Raw genomic sequence first — 26,456 nt, forward strand, 5'->3', positions numbered from 1 at the left:
ACTCACTTAAATCTGTCCGAACCAAAGTCTAGTAGACATCCCGGGTATGATAAAGTGTGAAAAATTAAATCATAAATTATAATATAATAAATAACTATAAATAATTATACCAAATAATTATATAACAATAATAAAACATATTCTGTAATGTAATCAAATCAAAAACACTGAAATTTGCTCAGTTGCAGAATTGTCACTGTCATTACTTTTCAGTGTTTGATGATGGATCTCCCCACAAATCACTATCGCTCAATTCTGCGAGTGATTCTAATTTATTATCGCTGTTTTCTAGCTGGTCTAAAACCATTTTTGATGTAAAGGGAAAGTTTTGGTTACTATGGACAATCTCCAGTTTCCAGGCATAAAGAACAGTTTTTATATTATAAAACTGCATGCAGGGCACTGGACAGAACACTAGGGACAAAGGGGATGTTAAATAATTACATACAGCAATGTAATTTGTAAGATTACATTACACTGTATGTATACTGTGTGTTTCACTTTTTGAATTTGGCGCCGTTCTCCGTCCCCATGCGTCGCAACGCTCGCAGGGAACGGAGCCCGGCTCCATGATAGATCGAGCGGAGGACGGCTCGTACAGCGGGGGGACATTGCTGGATCCAGGGGACAAGGTAAGTAACCTCTTCTTGGATTCAACGATGCGATCCCGAGTCTGGCTCGGGGTTACCGCTAATGGTACAACATTTTCACCCCAAGCCAGACTTGGGAATACCGCCAGGGGGGTTAATGTAGACCAGACCCAAGTGGCAGGATGTCCCTCACAGGGGGAAAGCACTAATACACCCTGGCGTCACTGAGACTCACCAGCTAATGCGCTTCCAGGAATTAACCCTCTTCATCATATTGATACTTCCCCCTATGAGGAACATCCCACTACTTGTGTCTAGTTAACATTACCTATCAGCTTTGGGCTTTGTGAGTATGCACTCATTTCCTTTTTTTATTTAAGAAATGTCATACCGAGTAATGCTCTACACAGGATTTCTGCCTGTTGCTTATGATCTCTGCTGCTTTCATGCTCCACTTAAAAAGGTTTGAATCAGATTTAAGACTTGCAGTCTTTTGATCAGGTAAATGTAGAGTATACCTTTCTTGATAAGCACACCATTATTTTAAGACCATGCTCATTTAACAGCATGACCAAGAGAGTTTAAGCTTGACTGTGAATTAAAGTGATTATAATTTTTTTTATTTTTTTTAAATAACAAACTTGTTATACTTATCTGCACTGTGCAATAGAATTGCACAGAGCGGCCCTGATCCTCCTCTTTTGTGGTCCCTCACTGACTTTCCTGGCTCCTCCTCTTTTCGGTGTGCCACTATAGGAAGCTGCTTCCTATTGTCCCACACCTGTGAGCCACACTGCCTGCATCCACAGACACCGACTGGCTTGGTCCCACTCCATCACAGGATTTGACTGACAGCAGCTGGAGCCAATGGCTGTTAGAGCAAGGAGAGCCGCTACAGACAGGATTGAGTGAGGACGGGGGGGAGGTGAGGGGGTGATATTATTATTTAATAATTTTTTACCTTAATGCAGGGAATGCATTAAAGTAAAAAAAAAAAAGTTCAGGCTTTAGAACCACATTAAAGTCCAACTCTGGGGGAAAATCTTTGGGATTATGGTCTCCTAGCGGGTGTTAAAAAAACAGCCCTGACTGCAGTACTTCATTTCTCCCCACAGTAATCTCTTTCCACCTCCTAGATGCCCTTAATCTTTCAGGATAAATTATTCCCAGTGCCATTCAAGCCAGAAGACCAAACACATCTTGTAAGTGCTGGGTGTCATTGACCCACCTCCTAGTAGTTTAATGATTCAGAGTACAATACTGACATCATTTTTGGCAGATAGAGAACTGCTCAGCTCCAGGCTTTAAATGCAATTTGTCTGAAATGGAACTGGATACAAGGGTTATTCTCTCTAACAGGGGCACAGACTGCCAAACAATTCTTATGGCCCATCAAGGGCTTCTCACTCCACAATCATGTCTGAGGTGCCGACCCATCTCCACCAAAGCAATCAATTGCACCAGACCGCACTACAAACCTTACAAAGAGCCCAGCCCTTCCTTGGCTTTTTCATACATTTGTTCCTGGTTTTAATTAAAATAAAAAACAGTGCTGCGCTAATGAAATCGTGTATCCTAAATGAAAACAATGATAATGTAATCAAGTGTATAAACTAATAACTTTCTAATCACCATAAGAATAAGAAGGAAAAGTTCATAGATCTGTTAAAGAACATGAATATATAATAAAATGTGACTAGATGTAGTAGATCCACAAAAAAGAAATTTACCAAAAAGTGCCAAACTGATTCCAAAAGTGCTTGTGCTCTCCTCCACCAGTCTCATAGGCTGCTCATCTCATATTTTGACCCGTTTTACCAGCGGGTCAAAATCAGCAGTTTCCCCTCTGTGGATCAGAAATATATCTGGCGTGGTGCTGGCGCTTTAAATCTCTGTCTCTCACACTCCCTTCAATGGGCTCAGGGAAGCCCTGAAACCTCTCACCCAATGGATATGTGAGGAAAGACAATGGCAGAATCTAGTGCTCTACATTTTTAAAACATATATTTCGCATATCAAAACATTTCAAGCCGTGCTGCTGAACAGGCATAACTCTGGCATAAAATCAGTGGTTTCACGAGATGGCCGCGATGTGACATCACTACGTAGGCTATGCCCCTATGCACGTTATGTCAAGGCATAGACTTCTTCAGTAGAGGTAAACCCACTAAAGAAGTCTACGCCTTGATTTAACGCGTATAGGGGTCGGTTCCTACATACTGAGGTCATATCGTGGCTATCTCGTGAAGCTGCTGAGTTTATGCCTGAATTATGCCTGTTCAGCTAGCATGGCTTGAAGTGCCACATTTATAAGTGTTTTTCCTATCTTTGATATGCAAAATAAATGTTTTAAAAGCAGAGAGCACTAGGTTCTGCCATTCTCTTTTCTCTTATATCCATTGGGTGAGAGGTATCAGGGCTTCCCTGAGCCCATTGAAGTGTGAAAGACAGAGATTTAAAGAGCCAGCACTACGTCAGATATAATTCTTATCCTTATTTATACAAAATATCAAATTTAAAAAGTTTTAATAGAAAACGACTGACACGGTCCACGCCACATCAGTGCCACTTATCCATCAGTGCTGCATATTAGTGCTACTTAATGACATTTAAAAAAGTATCGGTAATCAGTATCGGTGAGTACTTGAAAAAAGTATTGGTACTTGTACTCGGTCTTAGAAAAGTGGTATTGGTGCAACCCTATTTAAAGAGGAAGTGAACTCTGATGGTTTTACTTCCTCTTTGTCTCCCTGCAAAGGTAAAGCATAATGGGCTACTATGCATCGCATAGTAGCCCATTATGTGCCTCTTACCTGACACAGGAGCCAGCGATGTCACTTCTGTCCCCTGTAGTCCAGAGCGTCCATCTTCTTCCGGGTATTGCTGCTCCGGCCACTCACAGCGCCGGAGCAGCGATGACGTCACTACCGCGCATGCGCACGGGAGCCGCCACTAACGGCATATCGCAATTAGCAACGGCATGCTGCTAAGAGCGATAGTGCGCCTGGGCGCCGCTGTCTACGGCGCATGCGCCGTAGACAGCTGTGACTGTCTTTTAGTAAATATCTGCTAAACCGTGTAGGTTTAGGAGATATTTCTTGAACCTACAGGTAAGCCTTAATCTAGGCATTTTTTGCATGGCTTGCTAATTTTAATGCTATGTCACTGCAGAGACCAAAGGTGAGTACAATGCCGTGTTTTCAATTGCAGAAAAAAACTGTAACATAGGCTGCCAGCTAGTACAAACAAACATAATTGATTGCTTAATGCCACACATAGTTGGAAAAAGTTCAAATTTCCATGGAGTGCAAAACTAGAGAGCCATGATTCCTGTTTAGAATATATTTATCTCGTTTTTTTTTTTGTTACCACACACCGTCATGAATTAGGATTCTCTATGTTAGTCACAATTTTAGTAAAAGTTTCTATAGAAAAGTCCTATATAAAGAGTGTAATTTTTTGTATATATATAATAGCCTCATTTGTTTACAGACCCTAATTGGTCATTTGGATTTTTCTTCTAAAAATGGCATAAAACAAGTACATATAATTTCATTACTGGTGTTTCTGTGATAGGAAGCAGATATGCATTTAAATGGTTTTTACAGCATTGAATGGTTTTTACAACGTTGACATTATGGTAGAATATTACAATTCAGAGCCATCAGCGTCAGCTCAAAACCAGAGTATACAAGGCTGAAGCAGGCTGGTCTCAGTTTATAGTGATAGGTGATATGTCGGCAGTGTGCCTGCCTTTCTAATGATTGTGTACACAGTAAACAGAGCCCATTTACACATACGCTTAGCAGCTGTGTGCGATCTCATTTCACCAAAGCAAAGTGTTTACAATTTCTGCAGTGAAAAATTATAGTTTCACAATGTATCTGGCCCATGCATAAGTTTCTAAATGCTTTGCGTTTCTCATCATTGCAACAAGCATGTTACTATATAGTAAAGTGGAAATTTGGATGCCTGTAATGCAATTTTGTTAAAAAATTGTTTTTACTTATAGTTCAATAAAGCTGAAGTTTAGGTATGGCAACTTTTACGTCCAACTACCTGTTGGATCACCATGGAAGCTGGAAGTCACCACTGCTACAGTGATCCCAACTAGTATTTGGATCCAGTGCCATTCTTCGAACACTTTGCATTTTCTCAATAAATGCAGAATGTTCTCTCATTAGACAAGGTGTGGTGGTGATGTCGTGCTGTTAGTGCCCCTGTTGGCACCCCTCGGCTTGACAGAAGTTTATTATTATTATTTTTGTTGAAGGAGCCAGGTAAAAAAAACTGTTGGCCGAATTAGATGTTCAAGTATGATGGCAGCTGTGGGTTGTGACTGTCAGAATACAGTAGCCAGCAAGGTAAATTCATTCATCCATCATGATCTCCACCTCGTCCAGTCATAAAACACTTTGCTTTGTATAAGGTCATGATTGTGAAGTCACTGCACCACCTCTCTACCTCATTCAGTCACAGAACACTTTGCATTCATTAAAGAATTTGTTAATCTAAAAAAACAAACAGATGGATCCTGTCCCTTTAGAGCACTTTATACAGCACGGTGCTTAAGCTGTCTAATTTGGCCCCCTGCATTACCTGAAAAACCTGGCTGATCCTGCCAGTTTCTACCCTTCCCTTTGTAAACTGTCAACAGTTTATCATGGCTGCTGAGCCCTGACACCGGGGTCAGTTTACATGCCTCCATTATCCGCTGTCTGCTGTCTGCTCTTCCCCATTCCTACCCGTCAGCTTGTGACAGTACCCGCCTCTGCCCCTCCTGTTGCTGAAATAAGATTTACATTGTCATACCATCCGCTCTGTGTCCTAATGATGTGTCCCCCTGTGTGTGTGATTTATAAAAAATATGCTGATCATAACTAATTTCAAAGTGCCGATTGGCGCTCACGTGACCGGCCGGCTCTCTCCGTCTCACCTCTCCTCGCCCTGCCTGACGTCAGCGGGGGAATCTCGGCCCTGCCTGCCCGCTGCACCTGTCAGATGGGGAAAGGAGAGAGCTGGCCGGTCACGTGAGCGCAATTGGCACTCTGAAATGAGTAATCAGCATTTTTATAAATCACACACACAGGGGGACACAGCATTAGGACACAGAGCGGATGGTATGAATTAGAGTGGCTTAACAACCCCTAAGTGTTGTGCGAATGATGGTTGTGCTGAGCTGGTGACCTCCTGTGTTTACAATATAGAAGGGCAGCCACTTAGCACAGGACCCAGAAGGTAGTGGAGATCAATATAGTAACGTGTCTTCTACAGTGATTTACAGTTTCTTGGGGTATTTGCCAGGTATGGTAGATACATACATAATTACATTGATTCAAGCTGGACCAATGTAACTATGTAAAAATTTTAATACTTAAACTTCAGCTTTAAGGGAAACACAATCAGAGACAATTTTGATGTTCTGCTGCCCTTAAGAGGAATTGGACATTGGGAAACAAAAAAGTCTCTATCCAATCAGGTGTAACCCCTCCTACTCCCATCACGCTGCATTTATTTTTGCTAGAGTCCTTCAGGAAGGACAATTTATTTTCTGAGAAAAGTTTGCCTATTTTTACTAGACATGTTTTTTCCTTTTTATCAATAAATGTTTCCTTCATCCAAGATTTATTGTTGTGCTGATGAGCTGGGCTTGTTATAAAGCTATCCAGGTAAGCTGATCCATAGTGCCATCTTGGGGCCCACACCTAGACCCAATTATACTAAAGATTGCAGGGCTAGCCTGTAATGTGACTTTTGGGTACTGGGCTCTGTTTATGGTGTTCCCTAGATACCAAATGTACTGGTTTGGTAGCTGCAGAGCACATTACAGGTCCAGAGCTGTGTCATTGCCTTCAGTGTGTAGCAATCTCTAAACTAAAGACTCATTCTGTGAGTACTCCTACTAACTGGGCAAACATCACTGGGAGTGTGAATGGCACTGAACCCTGCATGTGGTGCTCTCTTGTACTTGTTATCCACAGAGTGCTGTCAAGGTACACCACTGAGGTATGTGCCAAGAACTTTGTTATTCATTTTATGAGCACGTTCATACTTTGGAGCACCATCATTTTTTCTCTATTCCATCACTTTTTACATGGAAAAGTGGAAGATGCAGGAGCTTAAGTGTTTACTTTAATGGCAAGGGTCACACAGGTATTGCCTTGGTTTGTCCATGTTGCTGCCCTTAGTGAATCAACACCTCCAGCTACTTAGACCTTACTCTTAGCAGTAGATTTTTGAGTATCCAAGATACATTGGTTTGTTTAGGTTGCCTTACTGGGGGCAACATGTCAGATCCCTAATGTTAGGAAATGTTAGGGATCTGACATGTTGATAGCCACTCCAGCTGATGATTCATTTTGGCATTTGAGCACTGAGCTCTGCATTTGGTATTTTCCAGCCCTGTGTGTTTTAGAGCGTGTTCAGTACTCTTGCATTCTGAGTGAACCTTAAAATGCTGTTATGACCCCAATTGTGGTCTTGAGCACTGGGCTCTATATTGTGACATTTACCTCATGTCTTCATATATAACTCCTATACCCTGGTCTTTGCCTTATATCACGTCTTAGTTTCCTGTACACTAGTTTTGTTGTACAGAGTACTATCTGATTTTAGAGCTGTTGCACAACCTGTAGATATGACCCAGTTTCTCTCTCATTCATTTATGATAAGACTGGTGGGTTGCAGCAAACAGAATAGTGTGACAACATTAGCCTTTGATTGCCGTTTTCTTTGAAATCTCCTGCCCTATTTTATTAAGGGAAAACGTATTGAAGTAACAGTTTAACCTAAGATAAAGACCTTCTCCACTTCCTCCATTTGGAAATGGTTCCTCTTTGAGGCTTGGGGACTAACATTATAATGGATTGTGTTTGTGTGTTTTTTTTTCCTTTAATGGGAAATTTCTTGGCTTTTAAGCCCAATTATGGGATAAAATTGACTTCATCTTAACATATCTTCTTTGTTCCTAACTTCATTTACCTGAGGTCTAGGCTTAGACATGCTAGGCTTAAGCCTCTTTGCTGTTGTCAAAATGATGTTGTGCTAATGGATGCATTTGCTAATTTCTTCCTTTGACTTTTTTGCTACTTGGTTTGTGTCCTGCCTTTGAGGGGTTGTGTTGTTGAACCTTTTTTTGATGTGGAATGTTAGTCCATCATTGTTTGAAGCTTATAGTTCTTGAGTACAGTTTTGTTCTTTAACCACCTCCAGCCCGCCCTATAGCCAAATGACGGCCGTAGAGCAGGCGGGTTCCTTCGACTGGTCGTCCCTGGACGTCCTTGTGTTTACTTCCGCAATGCGCGCCGCCGGGGGCGCGCATCGCGGAAGTTTTGTATTCGCCGTGTCTCCCGGAGACAGGCAAACATAGATCGCCGTGAACGGCCAATCAAAGCGGCCGTTCACAGCGCGATCGCAGCTGCCAATGGGAGATGATCTCAAATGTAAACATATGAGATCATCTCCCATTGCCGTGTCTCTCCCTCCTCACACAGAGACAGCGTGTGAGGAGAGAGAGGATCTGTGAGTGATATATTGTATACTGTGACTAACACTGTCAGCCCCAGTGCCAACTGTCAGCCCCAGTGCCATCTGTCAGCCCCAGTGCCAACTGTCAGCCCCAGTGCCAGTGCCATCTGTCAGCCCAGTGCCATCTGTCAGCCCAGTGCCATCTGCCAGTAGTGCCAGTGCCGCCAGTGCCACCTGCCAGCGCCAGTGCCACCTGCCAGCGCCAGTGCCCCCTGCCAGCGCCAGTGCCATCCGTCAGCCCCAGTGCCGTCAGCCCCAGTGCCGCCAGTGCCAGTCCCGCCAGTGCCACCTGCCAGTGCCACCTGCCAGCACCAGTGCCACCTGCCAGTGCCATCCGTCAGCCCCAGTGCCGTCAGCCCCAGTGCCGTCAGCCCCAGTGCCGCCAGTGCCAGTGCCGCCAGTGCCACGTGCCAGTGCCACCTGCCAGTGCCACCTGCCAGTGCCACCTGCCAGCGCCAGTGCCATCCGTCAGCCCCAGTGCCATCCATCAGCCCCAGTGCCGTCAGCCCCAGTGCCGTCAGCCACAGTGCCGTCAGTGCCACCTGCCAGTGCCACCTGCCAGCGCCAGTGCCATCTGCCAGCCGCAGTGCCATCTGCCAGCCCCATTTGCCAGAGCAATTAGCCAGAGCAAATAGCCAGCACCATGTGCCATCTGCCAGTGCCAGCCCCAGTGCCATCTGTGGGCATTTCCATTGTCCTGGTGCTCCAGGGCCTTCAAAACTGTAATAGGGGGTTGAGAAATAAGATGTGTAATTTATGCTCCTAGAACGCCTGATGGTGATATTTCAATATTGGGCCTCTGTATATGGCCAGGCTGTGTAAAAGTCTCACACATTTGGTATCGTTATACTCAGGAGGAGTAGTAGAACGTATTTTGGGGTGTCATTTTTGCTATGTACATGCTATGTGTTGGAAATATCTTATAAATGGACAACTTTGCGTAAAAAAAATGCGTTTTCATTTTTTTTCCACATTTTCCCAAAACTTCTGGAAAAAAAATGAACCATTCAAACGACTCAATATGCCTCATAGATTATACGTTGGGGTGTTAGATTTCCAAAATGGGGTCACTTTGTGGGCATTTCCATTGTCCTGGTGCTCCAGGGCCTTCAAAAATGTAATAGGTGGTTGAGAAATGAAATGTGTAATTTATGCTCCTAGAACGCCTGATGGTGCTATTTCAATATTGGGCCTCTGTATGTGGCCAGGCTGTGTAAAAGTCTCACACATTTGGTATCGTAATACTCAGAAGGAGTAGCAGAACGTATTTTGGGGTGTCATTTGTGGTATACACATGCCATGTGAGAGAAATAACCTATTACATTGAAAATTTTGTGAGAAAAAAAAAAAAAATCTTCATTTTGCAAAGAATTGTGGGAAAAAGATGACAACATCAAAAACCTCACCATGCATCTTAGTAAATACCTTGGAATGTCTACTTTCAAAAAAGGGGTCATTTGGGGGGTATTTGTACTTTCCTGACTTGTTCGGGTCGCAAGAAATGAGATAGGCCACCAGTACATCAGGTGTGATCAATTTTGTATGATTCACACCACAGCTTGTAGACTCTCTAACTTTCACAAAGACCAAATAATATCCACTAATTTGGGTTATTTTTACCAAAGATATGTAGCAGTATAAATTGTGCCCAAAATTTATGAAAAAAAAATTATAATTTTACAAAATTTTATCACAGAAACAAAGAAATATGCGTTTTTTTTAAAAATTTTCGGTCTTTTTTTATTTATAGCGCAAAAAATAAAAACCCCAGAGGTGATCAAATACCACCAAAAGAAAGCTCTATTTGTGGGAAAAAAAGGACAAAAAATCATTTGGGTACAGTGTTGCATGACTGAGTAATTGTCATTCAAAGTGTGAGAGCACCGAAAGCTGAAAATTGGTCTGGTCAGGAAGGGTGTTTAAGTGCCCAGTAAGCAAGTGGTTAAGGTGCTTCTTGACCTGATATGTAGCTCCTGGTTTCTGTTTTTGGTGCTGTTTTCTCAATCATGGCTCCTTCTTCTAGACTATGCATGGTATAAATTCCATATTGCTTGGATCTCTCTGTGCCTTGCCCGCCACTTACTTGGACTGCTTTTGGATGTCCCACCTGTCTCTGATTTAATCTCATCCTGTGACCCAAAATGAACGATAAAGTAAAAGGGATTTTTTATTTTTTGCCGTAAAATCTGTCCTGACCACTTGTGTTCTACTCCTGCATTGCTTTCTACTAAACCAGGCATGTCCAAAGTCCGGCCCGCGGGCCAATTGCGGCCCGCGGTCCGGGTTTGAACGGCCCGCCTGGTCTTTCTCAATTTATTGTGCTGCGGGATCAGGGCTGTCAGATCAGCCGATCCCCGGCACTGTGAGAAGCTCCGTGAGCTTCAAAAGTGAAAGTAAAGTGCAGAGGATTGTGCTGTGCTCTCTGCTTCCCCCTACAGTGCAGTACCCGGCTGAATGAGGAAGCTGCAAAGGTACTGTACTACAAGCTAGATTAGTGTTAAAAAGGCCTTTATTCATGTGTGTGTGTGTGTGTATGTATGTATGTGTATGCATGTGTGTGTATGTGCACATGTGTCTGTATGTGTGTGTGCACATGTGTCTGTATGTGTGTGTGCGCACATGTGTCTGTATGTGTGTGTGCGCACATGTGTCTGTATGTGTGTGTGCACATGTGTCTGTATGTGTGTGTGCACATGTGTCTGTATGTGCACATGTGTCTGTATGTGTGTGTGTGCACATTTGTCTGTATGTGTGTGTGTGCACATGTGTCTGTATGTTTGTGTGCACATGTGTCTGTATATGTGTGTGTGCACATGTGTCTGTGTGTGTGCACATGTGTCTGTATGTGTGTGTGCACATGTGTCTGTATGTGTGTGTGTGCACATGTGTCTGTATGTGTGTGTATGTGCACATGTGTATGTATGTATGTGTGTGTGCACATGTCTGTATGTGTGTGTATGTGCACATGTATATGTATGTTTGTGTGTGTGCACATGTGTCTGTATGTGTGTGTGCACATGTGTCTGTATGTGTGTGTGCGCACATCTGTCTGTATGTGTGTGCGTGTGCATATGTGTCTGTATGTGTGTGCACATGTGTCTGTATGTGTGTGTGCACATGTGTCTGCATGTGTGTGTGTGTGTGTGTGCACATGTGTGTGTGTGTGTGCACATGTGTGTGTGTGCACATGTTTCTGTATGTATGTGTGTGTGCACATGTGTCTGTATGTATGTGTGCACATGTGTCTGTATGTATGTGTGCACATGTGTCTGTATGTGTGTGCGCACATGTGTCTGTATGTGTGTGCACATGTGTCTGTGTGCACATGTGTCTGTATGTGTGTGTGCACATGTGTCTGTATGTATGTATGTATGTGTGTGTGTGTGCACATGTGTCTGTATGTGTGTGTGTGTGCACATGTGTCTGTATGTGTGTGTGTGAACATGTGTCTGTATGTGTGTGTGCATATGTGTCTGTATATGTGTGTGTGCACATGTGTCTGTGTATGTGCACATGTGTATGTATGTATGTATGTGTGTGTGCACATGTGTCTGTATGTGTGTGTATGTGCACATGTGTATGTATGTTTGTGTGTGTGCACATGTGTCTGTATGTGTGTGTGCGCACATCTGTCTGTATGTGTGTGTGTGCACATGTGTCTGTATGTGTGTGTGCACATGTGTCTGTATGTGTGTGTGTGCACATGTGTATGTGTGTGTGTGTGTGTGCACATGTGTATGTATGTGTGTGTGTGTGTGCACATGTGTCTGTATGTGTGTGTGTGTGTGCACATGTGTCTGTATGTATGTGTGTGTGCACATGTGTCTGTATGTGTATGCGCACATGTGTCTGTATGTGTGTGCACATGTGTCTGTGTGCACATGTGTCTGTATGTGTGTGTTCACATGTGTATGTATTTATGTGTGTGTGTGTGAATGTGTCTGTATGTGTGTGTGTACATGTGTCTGTATGTGTGTGTGTGTGCACATGTGTCTGTGTGTGTGTGTGCACATGTGTCTGTGTGTGTGTGTGTGCACATGTGTCTGTATGTATGTGTGTGTGCACATGTGTCTGTATGTATGTGTGTGTGCACATGTGTCTGTATGTATGTCTGTATGTATGTGTGTGCACATGTGTCTGTATATATGTCTGTATGTGTGTGCACATGTGTCTGTATGTATGTCTGTATGTGTGTGCATTTATGTCTGTATGTATGTGTGTGTGCCCATGTGTCAGTATGTATGTCTGTGTGTGTGTGTATGTGTATGTGTGTGTCTGTATATATGTCTGTATGTACGTGTGTGTGCACATGTGTCTGTATGTCTGTATGTGTGTGTATGTGTGTCTGTATGTATTTCTGTAGGTGTCTGTAAGTATGTGTATGTGTATGCATGTGTCTGTATGTATGTCTGTATGTGTGTGTGTATGTGTATGTGTGTGTGCACATGTGTCTGTATGTATGTCTGTATGTGTGTGCATATATGTCTGTATGTATGTGTATGCATGTGTCTGCATGTGTGTGTGCACATGTGTCTGTATGTGTGTGCATATATGTCTGTATGTATGTGTATGCATGTGTCTGCATGTGTGTGCGGCGTGCATTTGTCTGTATGTGTCCCTGCATTTGTGTGCTTGTGTCTGTGTGTATGTTACTTTTAATCCGGACCCCCATTCTTATACCATCAAAACTGCTTTTGTAGGGCTTGTGTGTGATATTAGCCAGGACTCCTGCTCCTCTGAAAAGCAATCCATGCACAGATCTCTTTGCAGAGGCATTTGAATGGCGGTAAAGAGGCATTATGTTGCCTCCTCACCACCTGCTTTAAGCCCGTAAATGCAACATCTGTGTGGCTGCGTACTGTGTGTAGGGCAGCCCATTAGTTTCAATGGACTTCCCTACTCACAAAAATGCAGGGAAAGAAGCCCCCAAGCTTTTTTTTTTTTTTTTTTTTATTGCACTGCACCAAAAGCACCCTACATTTTCCAATGTGTGGGGTACCATTAAGAATTAACGGTGCCCCCTAAAGTGCAGAGCATTCGTCTGTGTGTTGGGAACGAGTGCAACAAAGGCAAGAGAATTCTTGTTGGGCAGTGTATTAGTGCTCGGATGGACACACTTAGACCGAATTTTCAATGGTTCAAAGAATGTCAGGCAAAATGGTCGGCCCTCAGGCATGTTCACTTTTTCAAATCTGGCCCACTTTGAAAAAAGTTTGGACACCCCTGTACTAAACTGATGCATAATAGTAGTGGGAGGGGTTATATCTGAATGGCCAATGGATTTTTGTTTGCCAGGGTTAAATTCTTACTAAAGACAGTTGTATAAACTACTTGTCTCTAGTTTACATTTGATCCCATGTCCCTTCACGGGTAGTACAAAAATTCTGTTCTTATTGTTTACACTATTATTATTATTCATGCTGGAAAATAACATGTTGTACTCAAATGATATACAGAGAAAACATGACTAAAGTATGAGGTGTAACTCCAAGCAAAAAGTCTTTTTAGTCTAGAATAGAGCTGAAAATAGTTAAAACTTGTGCATGTTTTTTTTTTATTTTTTATACCTAGCTATGTCCCCACTGTGGGATTTCTCATTATTTCCTGTCCTAGTGTCATCAAGATAGGAAGTGAGGGAAAAACTTTATAGTAGCAAAACAGACAGCAATATAAAACCTTGTGTATGTGTATACTAGGCACTGGATCTTCTGTTTACTATCCTGTATTGTGAGAGACTCATTTAATCAATAGAGTTGACTAGTTTTGGTGAGGCACTTGTCATTTAACACAGCAACCCAGCTGTTTTATTCCATTCTTACATTAACTAATTAAAATATTCTTTGGACTCCATGATCAATGGTGTGACATGTACTACATTTTCCCTATTTTGAGCAATAAAAACCTGTCAGAGGTTCTAGCAATTCCCAACTCTGTATAAAACTAGAAAAAAAAGCTGTACCTTAGTTCCATTTAAGTAGCCATAATGGCGTTGATTGTTTTCTCATGCAAATGCAATATTTCAAGATTGATCTCGTGAATGGGAGTATTTCATTCTTTGCTGTGGGTGGTGAGTCACAATGCTGATCGGTGACATGTTGTTCCTGCATATGGGCTTTTTATTTCACATGACTTACACACACATACACACAAGGTATGTGGTATTGATGGACTATTTCACAACATAAAATACTCAGCTGAACTAGATTGTCCATTGTTTGATTCCACTCCTTGCTTTTACATAACAGCCCAACTGGAGACTACAAAAACAACTTCTAATGACAGGACTGTGTTACGAAATCCACAATAGCATCAAAACAACATAGTAAGAAAAAAATAACAAAGCAAATCCCCAACTTAAGCTGGGTACACACTGCAAGCTTTTCTTCCTCCAACCCAGTGGGTTAAAGGAAAAAAAAAAAACACAAAAAACTGACAGATTTACATACCAACACAAGCAATGTGTGGTGATCTCCCCTGCTGTGCTAGTGCATTCTGACAGGTGGGACTGCCCCCTACCAGAATACACTGATCAGCAGCAATTGGCTACAAAAGAGGGTTTTTCAGCACGTCCCTTTGACAATTGCCGGTCGTTAGACTGGCTTCAGTTGGACAGACTGCTGTACACACTGACCGAAAATCGGCTTCTGTACTGGCCCAATTTTTGGACAGTCTGTAAACAGCCCAAGTATGCGCAAATTGGTTTGAAAGGCAGATAAAAGTACAAATTGTGAATGTTTCCATGCGCGTCAATATTAACACGTAGATTGTCCAGTCTGTAGAGAAACACAGAACATTTGAACCACAATTGCCTGAATTCATAAATTACATTAGACAGATCCAACAGATCAGACAGGTCCGCATTCAGAAATTGAGTTTGATCACAAATCATAAATGTCTGAGTCTCATTTTTTAATCTTTACTACTGCAACATTGTGCATAAGCACATTAAGACTCTGTTCAACCCATGCAGGTGCAGTGGAGTGTGTGCACATTAAGAATTTTAAATGAATAGTACCGTCCCACGTCTGCTAAAGGGTATTGTGTTTCTGTGCGTGTTGGGAAAATTTGCGATTTTGCACATGTTCCTCACATGCACAGAGTGTGAACTTATCCTTAGCTTTATCAAGATGCACACTCCTTCTAAAGAGTACCCATTTAGTCATAGTGGGGTTGATTTACTAAACCTGAAGAATGCAAAATCCATTGCAGCTCTACATACAAACCAATCAGCTTCCAGTTTTTTTTTTTTTTTGTCAAAGCTTAATTGAACAAGCTGAAGCTAGAAGCCGATTGGCTGCCATGCACAGCTGCACCAGATTTTGCGCTCTTCAGTTTTAGTAAATCAACCCCACAGTTCCATAAGTTGGGAAAGCTAAAACCAATGAGTAATTTGTATAGTAACTTAGGTTACTAAGACAGCAATTAGCTTTGTGCTAATTACCGTATATACTCGAGTATAAGCCGAGATTTTCAGCCTCTTTTTTGAGGCTGAAAGTGCCCCCCTCGGCTTATACTCGAGTCATCGCTGTCTGCCCGCTCGATCAGCGTGTCGAGCAGACAGACAGCGGCCATTCTGATTCAAAAGCCGCGCCTCCGGCTCCCCCTTCGCCTGTGATAGGCGGAACACTGAATTTCCCAGCAGCCTGTGTTCCGCCTATCACGGACTTCGTATCATCCTCGTACTACGGACGAGGATGATACGATGTACGTGATAGGCGGAACACAGGCTGCTGGGAAATTCAGTGTTCCGCCTATCACAGGCGAAGGCGGCGGCGCAGCTTTTGAATTTTACAATGGCCGCCGAGGCGCCGACGAACGAAGAGGGCACGGGACGGAGGCAAGGCACAGGACGGCACGGCACGGGACGGGACGGGACGGGACCGGAGGCAAGGCATGGCGGCGAGGCACGGCGGCGAGGCACGGAGGCAAGGAGGCTCGGCACGGGACGGAGGCTCGGGACAAAGGCTCAGGACACAGGTAGGCTGGACACACACACACACACACACACACACACACACACACACACACACACACACACACACACACACACACACACACACACACACACATGGATACACACACACACAGGGATGGATGGATGGATGGAGACACACACACACAGGGATGGATGGATGGATGGATGGAGACACACACACACAGGGATGGATGGATGGATGGACACACACACACACACACAGGGATGGATGGACGGACACACAGGGATGGACGGACACACAGGGATGGACGGACACACAGGGATGGACGGACACACACACAGGGATGGACAGGCATGTCTTACCCTCGGCTTATACACGAGTCAATAAGTTTGCCAGTTTTTTTGGGGGTAAATTGGGGGCCTCGGCTTATATTCGGGTCGGCCTATACTCGAGTATATACGGTATATGTTTGCTGTGACCTTAGCATATGATAGTGTTTGTTTGTGATTTGGTAATGAAGCACGTGGCCAATAAAGTGAACAGCCTATATGAAGTTGTTTTCACATAAGTAGAACACATCAATATAACCAGATGCAGCAAAAAGACACTTTTACTTGTAATATACAATACATTTGTTTTCTTGTCTTGTTATTGTATTATAGAATGACATATTTTTGCGGCATTATGACAAAGGCCCCTGCAGGAACAAACTGGGACATTCAAGAGCCTCGGTCATGTGGAACAGGACACAGGTAAGCACAATTCATTTTGCAGCAATATAATAGTATAGGTTGTATAGGTTGTATTTGTGCAAATTACATAGAGCTGTTAAAGTTTCTACATATACTCCTAAACTATGAAAGTACCAGCATTGAGATATACCCAAAAATGATGAAAGAACAAAACAAATTATTAATTTGCCCTAACCATAGCTTAGGTGTAGCATCTCATGGGAAGATGAGGCACTCAGTACAGCTGTAGACCTCTCCTGGATAGATATCAAACTATGCAAATATAAACAGTTGCAAGCTGCCCTCATGTTATAACCTGCAAGAGATGCATGGGGGAAGTACAGTTAACTACGAGTGCAAAAAAAAACAAATGTCCAATTATTTGTTTTCCCAGCTAATAAAATAACTGACTGTTAAATTGAAAACATATAAAATCATAGTAAAAGAAGAGGTCTCGGCTGCAAACATTTTCACTTTTAACATTCTGGAGAATTTGAGAGATTTTTGAAAGCTTAGCCTTAGTATAAACAGGTGGTTGATCCACGTTTTTATCGCTTCCTCCACAACCCACCTCTAAGACCCTTTTCACACTGAAGGTGTTTTGCAGGCATTTTAGTGCTAAAAGTAGAGCCTGTAAAGCGCCTGTAAACTGCCTTCCATGCCTCCCCAGTGTGAAAGCCTGAGTGCTTTCACGCTGGAGCGGTATGCTTGCAGGACAGAAAAAAGTCCTGTAAGCAGCGTCTTTGAGGCGGTGCGGGAGCGTTGTATACACCTCTCCTAAACCGCCCTTCCATTGAAATCAATGGACAGCACTGCCGAAGCGCCTGCAAAGTGCTAAAAGGTGCAGTGCTTTACTGCTAGCGCGGGGCGATCTTCAGTGGGAAAGGGGTCCTAATGAACATGGTGCCCATTCGGGTGAGTACACATTGCCTTGGCCACAATGCTTAGCTTTGTAGTATGTTAATTTTAACACAGCATGTCAAGTTTGAAGTCAATATGATTGTGCCGCATCTGTGAACCAAGCATATGTCAATGCATATCTACCCTTGGCTGAAAAAGAAGGGCAAGTACAAAAACAGGCATTCAAAAGGAAGCAGTTTTGCCTTGTGGATGCCTACAAACCGACTCTGAAAAACGATCTACTGCAAATCAATTTTCAGAAGGGCTGTAGGGACTACCGCACATTAGAGCTGCACGATTCTGGTTAAAATGAGAATCACAGTTTTTTTGCTTTCAATAAAAATCACGATTCTCTCATGATTCTCATGGCGTAACATCATCTTTCACATTATACAAAAAAATTGGGCTAACTTTCGTTTTTTTAAATTCATTGAAGTGTATTTTTTCCCCAAAAATTGCATTTGAAAGACCACTGCGCAAATATAGCGTGACATAAAATATTGCAATAATCACCATTTTTTCCCCTAGGGTCTCTGCTAAAAAAAATATATAATGTTTGGGGGTTCCAAGTAATTTTCTAGCAAAAATACTGATCTTAACTTTGTAAGAAACAAGTGTCAGAAAAACGTTTAGGACTTTAAGTGGTTAAACTTCCTTCATTTACACACTGAAGTTCATCCCTTTGATCTAAGGCCTCTTTCACATGAACGATCTGTTCAGGTCCAGTTGTCAGTTTTTTAGGCGGACTGAAAGGATGCTCCATAGACCTCTATGGAGCGGGTTGGATGTCAGCAGTGACCGCTGACATCCGACCCGCTCCGATCCAAAAAAAGTGTGATAGAGGAAAAACCTGCTTTTCCATCCGTCATCGGATCGGGTGACGACGGACTCTGCGGTCCATCATCATCCGATCTCCCATAGGGGAGAGCGGCGCTCTGACAGGTCCATCCCTGCAAAGTGTGCAGATATGGACATGTCATCTGCCTGCTCAGCGGGGATCGACCGAGCGATCCCCGCTGAGCAACCGGATGTTCACAGGGCGGATCATCACGGATCCGTCCCGTGTAAAAGAGGCCTAAGAAGGAAAAGTTACAATGTTTCTAGTTCTCTACTAGCACCACAATGTTGTGAAAATCTTGGCAGACTGCCCGTTTTTTTTTTTGGACGGCTGAGTGAGCAGAGAAGGCTCTTCACTTGTCAGATGAATGAATTGGGAAATTCTGCATAGAGATCGTGAAGGGGTTGAATCAAGATCGTGTTTTTTTTAACGATTAATTGTGCAGCTCTACCGCACATATGAAAAAGGCCTTACTATCAATTTAATAATTTATGTATACACATGCAAATGTTGTATTTGAATAACAACATACATCTGAACTTTCTTTTGTATCATCTTTGTCTGTTGTATCATAGTATAGTAATAAAATATCCTGGTTAATTACTTTTTAGGTATGTACAGGTATGATGATGATATCTAAGAAAATGATGATTATTTGGTTGTTTGTGTACAATTTTATGTTTGTAGTCTAAATCACAGTTTTTTTTTTCTATTTATTTGCTGACAACAAAAGCAGCAGAATTTAGTTTGGCGCAGAGAGCAGGCTGAACACTGCATTAGTAACATATCAGTATTTCATTATTAGATTTAATTTCAAGTTAAGGACCTCTAAATGAATCGTTGATGAAAGTTTCTTTTTACTACTATCTTAATAGAATTGTCCCTTTAGATAGAATATACTAGTCTCTTTGTATTCAACCCTTATCCCTTGCTGCACTGCAGCTATTTAGTGCATGTAATAAAAGAAAAAAAAAAAACACTGATTTGTTTAAAGTATAACTAAAGGCAAAACATTTTTTTCTAATCATACAATATGGGACACAGGCCTGGTATTCAAAGACCTATACTACTACCTTCAAGTGATGAACATTGGACACAGGCAAAAACTTTTGTTAGGGCTGACCCTAGAGCGTATTCATATATACCCCTGCTCACTCTGAGGCTCTTACAAAAAACTAGTGTCCTTAGGTGAAGGACCTGCTCTCTTTTAGAGAAGTAATTTTTATTTTTTCATCTCTTTTCAACATCTGACTGCCTAGTGCCTTCTGCTACCTAGTATTTTCCAGATTGGTTACTTGGTATGTACCTTGGACACCGTACCCAGACCCAACTCTGCCTGGATCCACCACGGATCACTTTTCAGAGAATAAACAGGTGTAAACCTGGTCTAAAGCCTGGTACACGCCATCATCATTATTTTTTTGTTTGGTTGAATAAAAAAAAAAGCTGAAAAAAAGAAACAGGAGATCCTGTACTAACAATCAAATTTTAGTACAGCAATTACCCAGCTGAGCTATTGTGTTCTGATAAGGGGACGTCCCCCCTGCCAGAACAACCCAGATGCTGATTGGCAGACCTGTTTTGGCCATGCCAGGCAGTTTGACAAAAGCTGGACATTTGGCTGTCATCTGTCAGACCGGCTGCTGTACACACGGGCCGATTGTCAGCCAGTTTCTATTAAACTGGCCAATATTCAGCCCATTCATCTATGCTACTACAGTACAGATTTAACTGGTGCCTTTTTTTGTTTTAGTGGGAAACATGTTGTAGTGCCTTTAAATAAGTCAGTGATAAGTGACTTTTTGTTACTCACATCTGAAAAAAAAAGTACAACTAAAATAATTTGAGCTACTAATGTTATTCTGTGTTAGCTAAACATAATATTATCTCGTACTGTATGTAAGAATAAAATGTATCGTTCTACATTGCTGTTGGATTTTACAGGATCTTTTAACTTCTTTTTAATGCAGGTTGTGGGGATCCTAGTTGGCCTTGGTATCATTGCTATTGTGACATCACCCTTACTACTTTTGGCATCACCATGCATCATTTGCTGTGTCTGTAAATCCTGCAAAGGAAAGAAGAAAAAGCACAGCCCAGCAACAAGTGCTTAGACATTTATTTAAGCCTTTAATCTGGAAACCCAAAGGACAGATGTACTTAGCGGAATCTCAGCATTTCTCGTTAAAGTGGACCTTCTCTCTTCATTCGTGTAACAGCAATGCAATCTTTAGGTGAAAACCAATAAACTTAGTTAGAATTCTTTTCTTCTATGCCTTTTGCAGCCTCTGTTCTTTATCCTCAACCCAACCCCCTCCCCCAGTGGATGGAAAGTATGCTGCCATTTTTTTAAATAACATCATTAGTGGGCAGCTTAATCTTCCTTATCTAAGCCACCTCATTGACGATGTGTCGTCTGTTCTTGGGCATGTATGACCTGTGGAGAGGTTTGTGACTGTTCAATAATAAACCACTTCACACCTCGTACTGAGCATGTGCAAGCTGTTTTGCCTATGTGTTTGATAACAAACCATCCCACGTGTTGCATACACCTGATTGCACACATATACAGCATAAACTGTGAAGTGGACTATTGTTGAACAATAACAAACCACTTCACAGCTTGTATAGCGCATGTGACTTCACCAGTGTTTCAGCGAACCAGGCAGTGCAAACAAGTTAAATGTAAGCTAATACAAAAATCATGCACGGGGGCTTTATTACATTTGAAGGGGGGGTCCACTTTAGATATCACTCATGCACATTTTCAAGATAGTATTTGCTAATATGTTTTGTCCCAAGAGATGTATTATTGTTGATGGATGCCTTAATGTGGAAATGTACCATGGGCTGTACATGGGACTTTTGACCAAAATTCATATATATATATATATATATATATATATATATATATATATATATATATATATATATATATATATATATATATCATTTTTTTAATGAATTTATATATATATATATATATATATATATATATTATATATGTGTGTGTGTGTGTGGGAAAGATGCATTCTATACATTGGTATAAGAAAGAGAGCAGTATAAAAAGGTCAGTAATGCAATAGAATTAAAGTTGAATGCTGGGCAAATACACAGATAAAATACCGTGAATAACTCTATTGTGAAGTACTGTAGGTGGTTTTTAACCTGCCTAAGGATTTGTATTTATTTTCAACTAGTTCTGAGCTTTACACAGCTTTGCTACTCAACACCACCCTGTCTGACAGAGCAGAAGACCTGTTTTACCTCTGCTGTAGTTAAGTGAAGCCAACCATGCATGGATTGAAATGTGGCTGCTTCAGCAGGGACCAGCTGAGTTTTGATCCATGTATGGCAGGTTGTACAGAAGTCAGTTTACCGATCAACCGCCTTGTTGGAAAATTTCCACTCGATCAGTGACATTGGCTATGCTGATCAGTGTATTCTGATGGTGGGGAAATCTCCCCGCTGTCAGAATACAAAGGCTTAGTGGGGAGGATTCCCCAATTCTTGAATATGTAAATGGGGGAGTCACATCATTTTTTTTTCATTTAACCCGCTGGTTGAACAAAAAAAAAAAAAAAAAGAATCAACTATGAGCTGCCTTAAAGTGGATGTAAACCGAATGTCATCCTTTCTAAACTACTGCCATAGGGGTTATCTATAAGGATATACACGCCTCCTGCATGTATCTTTACCTGTCAAATGACTCCCCTCTGTCCGCTATGAGACCTGAAAAACTGCATATTCTGTGGGTGGGTCTGTTTTCCAGGGCTCAGGGGGTGGAGTTGTGATGTCAGTAGACTCCCCGCCCAGGGAATTCAAAAATAATGCATGTCTCTTAGGCTAGTGCACGAGATATGTAAATCACCTGTCACTCACAGCAAGGGGGAGGATTTGACAAAGTTTTTCTCTGTTTGGCAAGATTTATCTCACTAAACAATAAGAGGATTGCTCAGAGCTGGATTAACTTTTTGTGGCAAGACTGGGTTCAAATGATTGGAAATCTTATACTCTACATTATGACATTAAAAAATAAATAAATACAATTTCGGGTTTATATCCACTTTAAAGTGGTTGTAAAGGCAGAAGGTTTTTTATCTTAATGCCTTCTATGCATCGAGGATAAAAAGCCTTCTGTGTGCTTCAGCCCCCCTAACACTTACCCAAGGTCCCTCTCTGTCCAGCGATGTCCACGAGTTTCTTAGCCATGCAAGATTCTCCTTCCTGATTGGCTGAGACACAGCAGCGGCGCCATTGGCTCCCGCTGCTGTCAACCAAAGTCAGCTAGCCAATCATGGGGGAGGGGCGGGGTCAGGTAGGGGTTCCGTGTCTGAATGAACACAGGGAGCTGTGACTCGGCTCAGGTGCCCCCATAGCAAGCTGCTTGCTGTGGGGGCACTGAACAGGAGGGGGGGGGGGGTGGCAGGATCACAGAAGAGGGACCCAGAAGAGGAGGATCTGGGCTGCTCTGTGCAAATCCACTGAGCAGGTAAGTATAACATGTTTGTTATTTTTATAGGGGAAAAAAAACGAGACTTTACAATCACTTTAAACAGCAGATAGATAAGCTCATCTATCTTTCACTCTGCTCTCTTCTCATATCAGCATGTCCCTTGCTTGCCCATGAACACTGCAGCACAGCTGATTGGCTCCTTGAGCTGCTTCTGTCTTTCCAAGTCTGAGCTCTGCTGTACAGTGGATATCATTTCTACTTCAGGTACTTACACTGCTTACATTAATAAAATGTAGTTATGTATTGGTGAATACAGAGATGCAATAATTTGTCTTTTCTATGTACACGGAGGCCAGCTTTAATCTTTGATCTGAATAGTAACCTGAAACTTTTGGTTGCTATAGGTTACTGTACGCTGCATATTATTGTTGGTTTTTGCATTTCCTGTGTAAAATGTTATACAGGACATACAAAGCTGTTCAAAGCATTATGAGCATACATAGTTACACATTCATGTGTATGCTTGCAACACATTCCTAGTAAAACTAAAATAGACTGTAGAGAGTAAAACTTTAAATATACTCAATCACTTATATATGTATATTATACTTTTGTATATATATAGTTATTTATATTCCAAAAAGGGGAAACAGATATTTGGTAAGTGTACTATAATACATTTAAAAGGGAATTTTAGCTATCTGGTGCTAAATTATTATTGGTAACCAATTTTTGGTGTTCCTGTTGTAATTTATATGACTATTATGTTTCCCTTGTTGGGAAGAAATTCCTTTTGGCAAATGTGCAGTGGATTCAGAGCTTTTTGCAATGTTCGCAATATGCCAGAGTTATTTAAGTAATACATTTAAGCCAGAATATATTTTTAAGAATTTCCATTGCTAACATTTTGTTCATAATGTATAGTGCAATGAGCATACTTTACAATAAAAATGCAGGTAATGATATGGCTTGTAATATATGCACCTTATTTTTCTTAATGTCCTTGTTGGTATGCCTGTACTGTGTTAATACTGTCCAGCTAGGTGGGATTGCCAACTCATCCATTGGATCACCGACACAGAGGAATTACAGAGTTTCTGTGGCTAATTAAACTCTGGGATTCTGACTGAATCTTACTGCAGAACTTGTATAATGTGCACATGATGCTTATTAAAGATATATGTTGGCAAATCTGCAACTATGTTCTCTTCTTCTGTATGTGTTTTGTTTTTTAGTAAAATGTTGGTATGGCTTTTTTTTTTTTAAATCAGCACCACCACCTTCCTCTTATGATGGCTTCTGTTTGTGTCCCTGAGCTGTCTCGCAATTAAATGACTGTCACAACCTGACTCAAAATCATATGTGTTATTATAAGTGATATTACCAGAGACTAGTGCTCCATGCTACTCTCATGTTTAATTCCCAGGTTTGCCACCATCACTGATGGCAAATGTTTGAATCATAGTACTTTTCTACCAACCATATCTTTTCTGATTCTTACTTCTTGTTTTATTGCAATTACCGGAAGTTACCATACAATGCCCATGGTACTACCTCCAGTATTATCTTTGCTGACAGTGGCATACACTGAGATAAAGATGCATAGCAGTCTAGACTGTATTTAGGGAGGAGGACTGAGTGGTATCCTGGGTCTAAAGCTTAGTACACACAGTCAGAATATAGGGCGACATCGGCCTGTTCAATAGAGACCGGCCGACATTTGGCCCACGTGCACAACAGTCAGTCCGCCAGAAGACATCCATTCGTCCAACTTTTGTCGAAAGGGCATGACCGAAAAAGGTCTGCCAATTGGTATCCAAACAGCGCTCTCGGAGCACTGACTGGTGTGTTCTGGCAGAGGGGCCACCCCCCTATCAGAACACAATAGCTCAGCAGGGGAGATCGCTGTACAAAAAAATTGGATTGTTGGTACAGCGATAACTCCTGAGCTCTTCAGTTTTTTTTTCTTCAGCCCGCTGGGTTGAAAGAAAATAACTACTAGTGTGTACCAGGCTTTAGTCAGAATATCATATTTATCATCCTGACAATGACCCTGAATTTATTAAAGGTGTAGAGTATATTTAAATTCAAAGTGTGCAAAGAAATTTAAACCCAAAAATTTGTGTTTTTGCTCACACGATTGGATGATTGAAGTCGGTAAAGTTTAAAGTGACACTAAAGGTTTGTTTTCTCAAAAATAAATAACAAACATATCATACTTGCCTCCACTGTGCAGCTCGTTTTGCACAGAGTGGCCCCGAACCCCATCTTCTGGGGTCCCTGGGCGGCTCTCTTGGCTCCCCTTCACATCAGATAAACCCCTAGGAGAAGCGCTCTCCTGGGGGGGGTTACCCTGCAGGTGCTCTCCCAAGTCCAGCATTCGTCGTCCATAGAGGCCAAATGTAGGACTCAGCCCCGCCCCCGGCGCTCGCATCATTGGATTTGATTGACAGCAGCGGGAGCCAATGGCTGCGCTGCTACCAATCTATCCATTCAACAGCCAAGAACCCCAGGCAGAGAGACAGCGCCTCCCTGTGAGTCAAGTTTGAGTGGTCAGGTAAGTAAAACGGGGGGGGGGGGGGCGGTCACTGACAGGTGTTTTTTCACCTTAGTGCATAAGATGCATTAAGGTGAAAAAACACGAACCTTTACAACCCCTTTAACCTAACTCACTATACTGAGTGAAAATTCCCTTTGCAAAGAGAAAATTATCTAGTTTAGTAAATGAGGCACAGTTGTGCTAACTTAAAAAAAAAGTTCAGGATTGTAAAAAAACAAACAATTATACTAACCATTGGATTGATGCTGCATCTGTCCCCTGTCGGCTTTTCAGTGAGAACTGAGTGATCAAACACTGATAATCGCTCAGTTCTCCCCCTCTGCTCTGAGCAGAAAGCTGTGACTGTCAGTCTTTGGCTCTCTGCTCTCCCCTCCAGGTAAGTAAGTCTCCCTGTGTCCTCCCCTGCATCCAGCGAAGCGATCCCGAGTCTGGCTCGGGGTTACCGCTCCTATCAGTAAAATCCTAACCCAAGCCAGACTCGGGATTACCGCTAGGGGGGTTAAGTCATCCAATCATTTGCTTGCAAATATCTTGTTTTTCGTTTTAATTATCTTTGCACATGATTGGATATTCTTTGCAAATCAAATTTTCTCCTTCTTCACATTATTCACTAAGATAGATGAAAATCCACTAAGTGAACATGCTCTGCTACTTTAATAAATCACTCCTGATTTCAACCTCTTCATGGTGATTCCTTTAAAATTGTGGTATTTTCTTGGAAACACAGTACATACAGTGCTCAGCATTAATGAGTACACCCCAGATTTGTCAGAAAACCTTTACTTTCCTTTCAGATTCAACATTTTCTATAGGACACTATACTACAAAATACTCCCACAAATGCGGGCCATTGATTGCATCCAAGATTTGTTAATTTGTACACACAAGAAAGTATTTTTCTGAACAAATTCATTCAA

General features: G+C 42.0%; 1 protein-coding gene across 2 annotated transcripts in view; it reads left to right on the forward strand.

The window, feature by feature from the left end:
- Positions 1-24,177, forward strand: part of RNF144B (ring finger protein 144B) — a 100,146-nt gene extending 75,969 nt beyond the window's left edge. For both annotated transcript variants that reach the window (XM_077492259.1, XM_077492260.1), the window contains exons 7-8: positions 16,717-16,806; positions 20,494-24,177. In XM_077492259.1, the coding sequence (XP_077348385.1) occupies positions 16,717-16,806; positions 20,494-20,637 (234 nt within the window). In that variant the 3' untranslated portion in view covers positions 20,638-24,177. The remainder of the gene's footprint in view (positions 1-16,716; positions 16,807-20,493) is intronic.
- The last annotated feature ends 2,279 nt before the right edge of the window (positions 24,178-26,456 follow it).

Source organism: Lithobates pipiens, unplaced genomic scaffold, assembly GCF_037356315.1.
Source record: "Lithobates pipiens isolate NorthernLeopardFrog02 unplaced genomic scaffold, aLitPip1_a1.2 Scaffold_19, whole genome shotgun sequence".
In the NCBI taxonomy this organism is placed as follows: domain Eukaryota; kingdom Metazoa; phylum Chordata; class Amphibia; order Anura; family Ranidae; genus Lithobates; species Lithobates pipiens.